Source organism: Spinacia oleracea, chromosome 1 (assembly GCF_020520425.1).
Source record: "Spinacia oleracea cultivar Varoflay chromosome 1, BTI_SOV_V1, whole genome shotgun sequence".
In the NCBI taxonomy this organism is placed as follows: Eukaryota; Viridiplantae; Streptophyta; class Magnoliopsida; order Caryophyllales; family Amaranthaceae; genus Spinacia; species Spinacia oleracea.
The window spans coordinates 92,999,026-93,010,348 of NC_079487.1; the positions used below are offsets into that span (position 1 = coordinate 92,999,026).

Consider the following 11,323-nt stretch of genomic DNA (forward strand, 5'->3'; position numbering starts at 1 on the left):
ATATTGGGTCCCAGCCACTAGCAAACTGCTCTACAATCTCTATTAGGGAGGCATCACCATTGCCAAACCCCTGTTTCGAAAAGAGGAAGCGAGCAAAGATACAAAAACTCAAGGCCCTCAAGCGGAAAGCTTTGGGGACATCAAGCCCAGCAAAACAGGTGACAAGGAGGGACAAATCCACCCCTCTTCCATATACAACAGCACTCAAAAGTGGAGGCTTCAAGCCCAAATATCTTTCAAAACCCAAGAAAAAGTGTTCTTCAACACCAGGTATGCATGGCTCCGGCATAATGGGCCACCCCAATATGGCACTAAACTCTTCAGGGAGGGGACATACCTCATTATTTCCAAAGCGTAAGACATGATGATTCGGATCCTAAGCCTCCAAAGCAGCAAGAATGAAGTGCACATCAAGATTTACAAACCGGAAGGAGGCGAGCACCCCAAGATGCATGTCATCGAGCTCCCTTTTCTCCATCTTGCCTAACGAACCAAGCCAAGAGTTCAAGGCATTTTCAAAAGACAGGGCCATTTTCTTTCTTTACGTGAGGAAGCAGTATACAAGGCAGAGCAGGGAAGGATTGATGCAAAAAATGATCCGAAAAGCTCCCTATTTATACAAGAAACGGCACTTAAGAAAGTATCCTGGCGCCAGGGGCCGAGGCCTGCGCCAAGCGCAGGGGCCTGCAACAAAGGACGAGGACACCGTCCCCTTTATGATTCCGAGTACGCACTCTTTAGTGCTTCGGACGGCAGAGTACAACCTCAATTATTAAAGATTCCAAAGCCGCAAACCGCGCAATTTCAAGCAATCCGAGTCAGCACTTAGGGCCGATTTTGGGTCAACCTGTTCAAAATTCAAGCATTCTAGTCCTAGATCGGCGTCCTAAGTCGAGTCTGCATATGCATTAGCAAAAGTTGAATATACTTTGACTTGCGCTTTTCCTAACCAAAAAACCTCAGTCAAAGTGGGGGCTTATAGTGGGTATATACACCCGAAAAAATGGGCAAATTTTTCAATTTTGCATGCCTACATATAGCTACAAATTTCAAAAAACACACACGACACATACAAAATTCAATTCCAAACCATACAAAAAATTCCAAAATTCCAATAAAACCATACAAAAATCCAATTTCCAACCATACAAAATCCATACAAATACAATCTATACAAAAGTCCAACAAAGGCAAGCTGGAACTCGCTACCATGCAGGGTCAGTCCGAGTCATCACCAGCCGTAATGTCAACTACGGGCTCCTTGCCTCTGTTTCGGATCCTGTAACGCTCTAAATCCCGATCCAGCTCTTTCCCAGGGGTACCAGGCTCCTGTTCTGAGATACAAAGAGTACCGGGAGAAGGATAAACTCCCTGCTGAGGGGAAGGGTACTGATAAGGTGGCGGCATCGCCATGAACTAGTGCGGTTCCCCAAACATTTGGGCCTGACGCATCCTCTCCACCTCCTGCCAGTAAGTCCAAGCATCTGCACCCCAAGGTTGAGGACCGCTCCCTCCGAAGTAGTAACCAAGCGGAGGAACAAAAGGCCTCGAATTGCTCGCACCCCCAAAAGATAATGCCAGGTGGGATCAGCATATACAAAAGGAGCAGCTCCCCTATCAGCATCAAAATGCCTATGATATGTACCAGCACCGGATCCCTGTCCCAGATCCAAGCTCGGTCCTTCCTGCCTCAACGAAGTCTCCACCTGGGGCTCCCTGTCGACGGAACCTCTGCGACCTCGACGACGCTCCTATAATACAAAATTCAAGAATCAGATATCCAAGTTCGAATTTCTAGAGTACAAAATCTCACAGTCAAAGAAAGCACATCTTTGTCCCGGCCAGAAAGCTTTTGGGTCAGCTTGGCACAATGCCTCTTCAAAGAATCAATCAGAAGCATCCAGCGACGTACTCTCACCCGAGGCGCCTGCATAAAAAATTCAATATCAATTTCCAGATACAAGATTACAATCAGTTTCAAGCAAATACAACAGTACTCACAACTGCATAATGCTCCGGTACATCATCATACGACCTCTGGTGCGGAGGAAAAGCTACAGGGACGGTCACCTCCACCTGTTCCCCATCCGAGTTCTCATAGCAGATGACCCTATCAGCATAGGGAATGTCCTCGGGGTCAACCTCCTCCTCCTACAAACATTCATACAATGATTCAAGAATACAAGAATACAAGAATTCAAGAATACAAGATACAAAATTCAAAAGCTCACCAGCAGTACGAAGCGTACTGGTGGAGCAAGCCTCCTCAAGAAGTCCTCATAGAGACCCCTCCTATCTACAAAGTTACTCCAGGGGAGACAAACAGCATCACTCCTAGCACTCAAATAGAGCCGGGCGAGTTCTTCGTATGGCGCCAACATGGACTCCGGTGGGTCCTTAGGGACAAGTCTGTCCCCTGTGCTGTGCTGAAGGGACACTCGCTCCCCCAAGTACCACATATGGCGATACATCCCCGGGAGCAAGACCCGCCGCCTAGACAAGAAGAGGGCACGAGTAGCCGAAACAGGTATAGGCGCACCACCAAAAGGACACCAAATCACCTACAGAGAAGACAACTCAGGCAGCTATACAAGTACAAATACAAAAAGACAAAACAGTACAAGAGTTTACCTCATCAACAGGTATCACCCTCAAAGCTCTGCGGGAGGTCGCCAGAGGCACCCTCCTGCGCACCGCTCCTATCCAAGAGGCAGCATATGGGTAAGCCGCATCCCTAGTACGAACCGACGCCAAAGTCGGGAAGTGCTCGTACATCCAAATCTTTCAAAAAGCCAACAAAGCATCAGTCAAATTCAAGATACAAACATACAAGTACAAAATACAAAATACAAAGTACAAGGAGTCTCAAATACCTCCTGCACACTCCACAAGGCAGGAATACTGGGCTCGCTCTCCGGCGCAGTACGGGAATCCCACTTTATCTCATACAAAAGGTGGCTATATGCCGGGCCACCCCAGTTGTAGCTCGACACGGCCCTCAAATCCTGCAAAGCTGTCAGGAAGCAAATATGCACCCGACTGTTCCTGCTCGGGGCCATCACTCTACTCATCAGAGCCAAGAGGAAGAGCCGAACCCTCTGCTCCGCAGATACATCCACGCTACGGATCGCAGCCATGACCACCGTCACAGAAGCGTGGGTATCATCATCCGCCAAGTCAACACCAGGGCCGAGCAAGTCCCTGGTGACAGTCGAGCGCCATGTCAGCTCCGAATCAAAAGTCGCGTTCCTCTCAGAGAAGGGAAGACCCGTGATCATAGCAAACTCAAGAGGGGTGATAGTGATCTCCCCCCATGACATGTGAAAGGTGTTGGTGGTATCCCACCACCGCTCCAGCAAAGCCTGTAACCGAGGCTAGATCCCCATTCTCCTCCGAGTATCTCCCATGGCACGCCAGAAATCGATCAGGCCCATCTGCAACCAGATCTCCACGGCCTCCTCGCCAGCACAGACGGCCGGAAAAACATTATGAAGGTCCGACAAGGACCAAAAAGTGCCCAACGGATCTCCATCAGCTATGGATGAGATGGTCAGTTCAAAACCTATACAAGTTCAAAACACAAAGCACAATACAAGACTCACTAAACCAGCGCGAGGCCGCTGAGACAAATGAAACTCCTGTCGAAACACTAGATCGGAAGGACTCCAGCCAGTCCAACGAAGGCAGGTACTCTCCGGGGAACCATGTGAAGGAAATAATGCCCTTGGTCCAATGTATGCATTTAATGTTAAGTCTAATAAATGCGGTTCAGTATTAATTAACAAGTTAATAATTCAGTGAGATCAAGTGAGTTGAATGCCTAGCTAAAGGCCGCTTCAGTTCAAGTGGAATTAATGATATTAATCCACAGCTTACTCTTGACTGAACCCGTAGGGTCACACAAATAGTACGTAAACGGATCAAGTATTTAATGGAATTAAATACTCCATCTATGGATATTCGGAATCGACGGATCTTGGTTTCAGTGGGAGCTGAGATCGTCAAAGGCAAGAAATGAATACTCCGGAAACGATGATATTGCCGGAAACGGAAATATGGATCGTATCGGAAATGTAAATATTATCCAAGTCGTAGATGTTGCCGGAAACGGAAACATGGTACGTATCGGAAAATATTATCGGAAATGGAAATATTGTCGGAATCGGATATATTACCGGAAACGGAAATATTGTCAGAATCGGAAATATTATCGGAATCGGAAAATAATTCCGGAAACGGAAATATTAAATATTTGTTCGAAACGGAAATTAATTCCGGAATCGGAAATATTAAATATTGTTCGTATCGGAAATAAATTTCGGAATCGGGAATTTAATCGGAAGCATAGCATCGGACGAGACTTGCTAGAAGAAGGCCCAACACGAAGCCAGGCCTACGCCCAGCAAGCTCAAGCGCCCAAACACACGCTGCCAAGCCACGCCAGGCCCAGCGCCCAAACACACGCTGCCAAGCCACGCCAGGCCCAGCGTAAGGCCGGGCCCAGCAATGGCCTTGGCGCGCGCGCGGGGCTGCGACGAGTGGGCTGGCGCTGTGCGTGGGCTGCAAGGCCTGCGCGCGGTGCTAGCGTATCACTCGAAGTATGTTACTCGAATCCTAAGGCTACCGGGATTCGTCATATGATTAAATCTAATCCTAAAAGATTTAGTTTATTTAATTAGAGTCCTAGTAGGATTATAATTAAATAAATTAGTATCCTAATAGGATTCCAAGTCCTTTTCCAAAACTCTATAAATAGGTGCCTAGGGTCACATATTTACATCGAGAATTGAAGTATCCAAAGGTAAGATTTTCAAGCAAAAATCAGCCACAAACACTTGCCCTATTAGCCGAAATTTATAGTACCTTAAGGGCGATTCTAGTTGGTCAATCTTAAGGCGGATTTGGACGTGCTGTGGACTATCTACGGAGGGACGACACTTGGAGTCCTAAAGACTTGTTCTTGTTCGGTTCGGGCGCAGCTAGGGAGGGCACGCTACAAAGTGTATGCATCTGAATTATGCTAAATGATTATGTGTTAATAATATGTTTCCTGGCTTTATGGTTTTTCCGCATGATTTATGTTTATTCATATGTATCATAACCTAACAGTGGTATCACGAGCCTCTTATTATTTTCATAATCTAAATTGCATGAACATGGTTAAATTTTACAAATTTGCAAGGAATTAAAGGGGTGATTAGTTTTCGTAATTAATTGAAAATTGCGTTTATTTAATTATATGTACGCGGTTTTTCGGCAGAATATTCGTTACTCAACCAAATCGAGTGATTTTTGTGTCAATTTCGCATGTAAAAGGCATTCTAAAATTTTGACAAAAATAGTAATTTTCGGCCGAACCAAGAATTCCCAAATTCGAAGCCTAACTATGACTTTTCGGAGGTTTAAGTTTTTCGAACGCAAAAGTTTGTAAATTTAAGATGTTAAATTGAATATTTGCGATTCTTGTTGATAAATCTTGAGTTTTTGATTGACCTACAGTATATGTTTAATAATTATGAATGCTTAGACTTGTTAATTATACAACCTAATTTGTAATTATGATTAATTTGTTGAAATTCGAATAATTTAGAATTGATTTATTTTTCATAATTAATTAATAATTTAATTAGGTATCCATGATTAAAATCCACCATAAAAATTGTTAATTTATGTTAAATTTTGAATTTTTATGACCTAGATTTGAATCCATGTTAATCGGAAATTAATTAATTAATAAATTTTCAATTTTTCGCCCTAAAATTATGAAATTAATATGATTTATTAATTTGTCGTTAATTTTATATTTTTATGAAAACGCTCATAAATGTTGCACGCACAAAGCAAAGGAAGCTACGTGTTACCCTTAAAGGGGTGTTGTATAGTGCGGGCACGCGACGACGAGCAAGGGAGCTCGTCGCCCGTGCGGTACGAATGCAACGAGAAACCTAGCGCATGGCGCGCGCACGAGGCAAGGGAGCCTGTGCGTGTGTGCTGTGTGCTATGGACTATGGGCGAAGGGCGATGGCGTGGCACATGGAGAGGCGCGCACGCGAGGGCGAGAGCTGGGTCGCCCAACGATCGCTGCTCAGCGCACCAACATGCGATGCCTCAAGGGCTTGCTTGCGCGCGAGCGAGCGAGCGCTCCTTCCGTAGCTGCTGCGATGCGTGCGGGCAAGCAGGCTGCGCGCAAGCGTGGCTTGGCTTGTTGCGTTTGCGCGTGGATGCTGCTGCGATGTGCTATGGGCCAGCTATTGGTCGTGCGCATGATGGGGCTTGGGCGCAAGCCCAAGTGCCTCGTCGTGTTACGATTGACGCGTTTTGAATTTTAATTTCATATTTTCTGTTCGGAAATAATTTTAATTAATTTTAAAATTAATAATTTAAATTGTTTTCTCGGATTTTAATTTTGAATATTATAATTATTATAAATTTTATTTATACTAACTATTTTACTAAAATTAAACCTTGAATTAATTTAAATTCATTTAATTCAACTGAAAAATAAAATAAATAAAATGGATTCAATTATAAATTTATATGAGCTTTAAATTTAATTAAATTTGTATGTTTCCGGTTAGACTAGAAATACATTTTTATGTTTAAAATTAGTAAAGCATATGAATTTATTGGTTTAAGTCGGAGCAATTTTAGTCATAAACTCTTGATTAGGTCTACAAATCCTTTAAGGTTAAACAACTTGATTAGAATTAATAAGGACTGAATAATTGGTAGATTATTGGTGCCCTTGATTAATTGCTGCAAATATTTATGTGATGCATACAATGTGTTTTTACTAACCAACTATGTGGGCCATTCATGATAATGAATGGGTGAATGGTATATATTATATATGTACTGTTTTGCAGGTTATGAAGTGACTAGTATGGCTGTGAGGGGGTCGAAAAAGCGCAAGGCTAATGCGTGACCTCGTCCCTCGTGGGTGTGACGATTCATTTTATTCAATCAAGTGTAATTGGATTTCCTGTGAGTTTACACCCAATTGACTAGTAATATAGGAGTCACCATTCAGTTTTTAACGACAATGAGAAAAACTGACAAAACCCGGTTATCGTGACATAAAGGGAGTGCAATTATGTTTGACCACGACGGCCGTAGGTTCCCTTGTGATCCCTGGTGTGGGGATCTCTCAACATACACCCGCAAGGTAGAGATTGAGGGTTCGGGGGACTGTAACTACCGAGAGGAGTACTTCGCTCGTCGATAACTCCAGAGGTAGGATATCCTTACTAGCTCAGCATAAATAATTGAAGGGACATGCGTTAACTATTAAACTAATCTGAGTTGATTTTAGCAATATGCAACATATAATACTAATTCGATCGTGATTATCTGATTTAAATAGCATTAAGGGACCTAGCATGATAATCCGATTTCCCAAAAATATTATATTTGTTAGGCGTGATAGAACAATCAGATTTAGTTAGTTTAACAGTTCATAAAAAGGGCGAGGAAAGCAATTAAATCATCAAGAAGGGGCACATTACGACGCACCCTTGAGAGGTGCGTCACGGTTCTCAGAAAACTAACCACTTTGGCTTTGCTATTTCTCCTTTTTATTTAACGAATCTCAAATTATGGGACAGGATACGTTCTGTTCGATTTATGGATCGATTGCGACAGAACGCGTGAACAATTTCGCAGCGTGAGGCTTAGGCTAAGGGTTGGAGTCAATACTCAGAATATGAATTGTGTGTTGTGTGTGTTCTTTTCACGTCGAATTTAGGGGTCTATTTATAGGAAAGAGTTCGTGGAAATATAGAATTGCAGAGTTCTAATCCACAAAGAATTAGGAAAAAACACGTACCCAGGTATTTTTCAGCGCCCAGGCCTGGGTGCCGAAGATTCCGGCGCCCAGAGCCAGGCGTTGAAAATAGGGTCTGGGCGGTTTTCTTTAGTCAGATTCGGATTCCTGAAATCCGTAGAGTTTGAGATTAATTCGAGTCTTTTAGCACGTATTAATTTTATGACGGAATGCGTCTGGGCCCGTTACGAACTCTAGGCTCGTTAGGATTTTAATTAATACGTAACTCTTATTTCCGAATCCTATTAGGGTGGACACCCCGTCCGATAGAAGTGGACGAATCTGTTTTTGAAATTTGATAATAAGGACCTACGCGGTTTGTGACGTAGACCCCGCCGGCTAAAGATGGCGAGCCTGTCCGCTAAGGGTGGACACCCCGTCCGATAGAAGTGGACGAATCTTTTTTTGAAATTTGAAAATAAGGACCTACGCGGCTTGTGACGTAGACCCCGCCAGCTAAAGATGGCGAACCTTGTCCGCTAAGGGTGGACACCCCGTCCGATAGAAGTGGACGAATCTATTTTGAAATTTGTTTTGCTTTTTTGAAAATAAGGACCTACGCGGTTTGTGACGTAGACCCCGCCGGCTGAAGATGGCGAGCCTGTTTTAATTTTGAAGACTTTATTTTTTCGAAAACTGAGGACCTGCGCGGCTAGTGACGCAGACCCCGCCCGCTGAGGGTGGGCGATCCCATTTTGAATTTCTTATTTTGCCTATGTAGAAGGGCTTTTGTGATCACAACCTGTTGGTGGGTCGTAATATTTCCTGATTAGATGTGTCCTATAAGTGGGTTCACACTGTGTATATTTTTGTTTAACGATATTTTTTTTTTTTTTAATACCGTTTTTTTTGGGAAAGAAATATCAAGATAACGGATATCCCACACAAAATAGGGGAGTACGCGTGCCCGACAGCGAATATTCGCTGTCTGGGAAGTATTTTCAGCGCCCAACTGTGGGCGCTTGAATTTCTAACGCCCAGAGCTGGGCGTTGAAAATGCGAAGGGGGGGGGGGGGGGGCTGGTCTTTAAATACGCGGACCGTCTCCTTCCTTTCCCATTTCCACCATTTTCGCTCAAACCCTTCACTTCTTTCTACTGATTTTTGCTCGTTTTCTTCACTTTTCTTCACGAATTCTACTCCAAATCACTTCCTAATCTTCCCAATGTAAGTAATTTTTAGTAATTTTGAGCTTTTTTGTCAATTTCAGTATTTTGTCAAGTATTTTTGTGCATGAAATTGATTTGGGGTTTTTTGATTTTGTGCCCCTTTCCTTCAATTAGATAGTTGGAAATGTTCCACATAACATGTTAATTAGTTTGTGCATGTTAATTTTTGCAAGTATGTTGATTTTTGTTGAATTTGGGCATTTTCATGCTAGCCCCCAAGTATACCTACGACCCTAGTATTTTCTTATAATGTAGGTGTTCTTGGTATATTGCTTGCGTTCCTCATAATTCATGGGTGAAAAATCATGGAAGAATTTTGATTTTGCTGGAGTTAATTTTTACTTAGGGAATTTTTGCTAAGTATGAACTTAGTATCATGTTTTTAGGGAACAAAAATTGTATGACTCCATTTCATGAGTGAAATGCACTCTTTTTTAGGGATCGGTGTGAGTGCCGATTTTGTCAAAGGTATAATGCCTTGTTGTATTGTTGATCAGCATGTCTGACGAGTCGTCACCCCCTCCTGGTGGCCACGAGGAGCGTGGCATGACGCGTCAGTCTACTGGCGCGGGTCCCCTATGGGTGGGCCCTGAGCTCTACGACGATCGTGATCTGCACTACGACCTAGAGCACCACGTGACTTCCCGCCTTCACGCGAGGAGAGAGACTACGGTTCGCGGCTATGGCGCAGCGACGAGTGAGACCGTTTTTAGCTACCTGAGCTCGGACGCCCAGGCCTTGGTGAGGGCGAGCTCACTGTTTCCGGTGGTTGAGACCTTCTGAGAGATACTGCGGCTTAACATCTCCCTGTCCTTTCTGCGATCGTTCATGAGGTGGTGGTGGGATACCACCAACACCTTCCATTTTCCTTGGGGCGAGATGACGAGCACTCCAGAGGACTACACGGCTTTGACGGGCTTGACCTTTACAGGGAACCCCGTTCGTCTGAGGTCGGATGGCTCATCGCCGACTGTTGCTGAGGGTACCAGGCTCCTGGGCTCGTGGATGGGTAGTAGATTACCTTCGTACCAGCCCCGTGGGATACCTTTCGCTGACCTGATGTGGGCTTTAGAGCATGGGGTAGAAGAGTCGCCTTCGAGACAGGCTCGGCTGTTCTACCTCCATTTTATTACTTCCACTTTTCTATCGGGTCCGACTGACACCTTTGACCCGAGGTGGATAGGCATGGTGGAGGACGTGTCTACACTGGGTGACTATCGCTGGGGCGATTTGGGCTATGCGACGCTTGTCGGCCAGATGAGTTTGTCGGTGCGCGACTCGGACCCGAGTAGACGTCACTTTGTGATTACATTAGCGGGAGTGCCGCGTTTGATCGAGGTATGTGCCTAGACTTTCTTTTGTTTTCTCGCTTTTACCGGGCCTCTTTTTTTTTAATGTTTTATTGTCCTTTCTTTTTGCAGCTGTGGGCCTTTGAGCACTTACCTTGGCTGGCTCCCCGAAAGGGGCAGAGGCCTTTGGAGTTCCCTGCCGGTCGCCGTTGGGGTTGGAAGAAGAAGCTGACAGTGCGTCCACCGCCCGATACCGTGTGGGATCTTATCCGGGACGGGAACCCTGAGCATGTACAGAATCTTATCCTCTATCTCGTATTTCGTCATTCTTTTTATTTTCTATGTGCGAGATCTGACTGTGTTTGCACAAAAACAGGTGGTTTGGACCCCATGGCTCTCTTTTAGGGGTACCCATGCTTCGGTCAGGGATAGTTATGCCCTGAGCCAGATGCGGGTCTTGTTCGTTGGCCGCCGGGACCCTGTCTGGTACCTGGGAGAGCGGGTACGTATGCAGACGGTCGGGGCTTTTTCGGTGCCTAGGCCTCCGCCTGCGACCATGCTGTCTACTCGTTCGATAGGCGAGTCGTGGAGGGTCCACTCGAGGACTGGCGTGCCGGCGACGGAGTTGGTGATAGAGCGAGCTAGCTATTACCAGTTTATCTAGGATTCTCTTCGTCTCCCGGAGCCTGGCTCTGTAAGTTGCCTTCTCTCTTCGTATTGATTTTAGTGTTTTCATGCTCGTGCCCATGTGTTTATGCCTACTGTGTTTTGTGCAGGAGTGTCCTGACCCTTCGTTGGGGGGATGGGTGCTTCCCGATGCTCGGATCTCGTATACCGGAGAGAGTGGATCCGAGATTGTGGAGACTTTCCCAGAAGACCGGGTTTTCCATGCTCCGCTCCCTGAGGGAGTACAGGCGGTATGCACCTTTTATTTGTGCACTCTTCTTATATTTTTTCTCTCTTTTTTTTACTAACATTCCTGTTTCAGGTTCCGGCACGTACGGCCAACGCGATGGTGGGGGTGATCAACCGGTTGAAGTCCGC

The 11,323-nt window shown here is 45.0% G+C and overlaps 1 protein-coding gene across 1 annotated transcript; it reads left to right on the top strand.

The window, feature by feature from the left end:
• The first annotated feature begins 10,084 nt into the window (after positions 1 to 10,084).
• On the top strand, positions 10,085 to 10,964 carry LOC130466025 (uncharacterized). The gene is made up of 3 exons (XM_056834773.1): positions 10,085 to 10,328; positions 10,412 to 10,570; positions 10,656 to 10,964. Exons 1-3 carry the CDS (start codon positions 10,176 to 10,178, stop codon positions 10,941 to 10,943), a joined length of 600 nt encoding a protein of 199 aa, XP_056690751.1. The 5' UTR covers positions 10,085 to 10,175; the 3' UTR covers positions 10,944 to 10,964.
• The last annotated feature ends 359 nt before the right edge of the window (positions 10,965 to 11,323 follow it).

What these genes read in the sequence shown, in the direction of transcription:
- LOC130466025 (XM_056834773.1), top strand. Translation starts at nt 10,176, where the DNA reads ATGGTGGAGGACGTGTCTACACTGGGTGACTATCGCTGGGGCGATTTG. An exon ending in GAGTGCCGCGTTTGATCGAG is followed by an intron (nt 10,329 to 10,411) that starts GTATGTGCCTAG and finishes TTCTTTTTGCAG; the next exon opens with CTGTGGGCCTTTGAGCACTT. An exon ending in GGGACGGGAACCCTGAGCAT is followed by an intron (nt 10,571 to 10,655) that starts GTACAGAATCTT and finishes GCACAAAAACAG; the next exon opens with GTGGTTTGGACCCCATGGCT.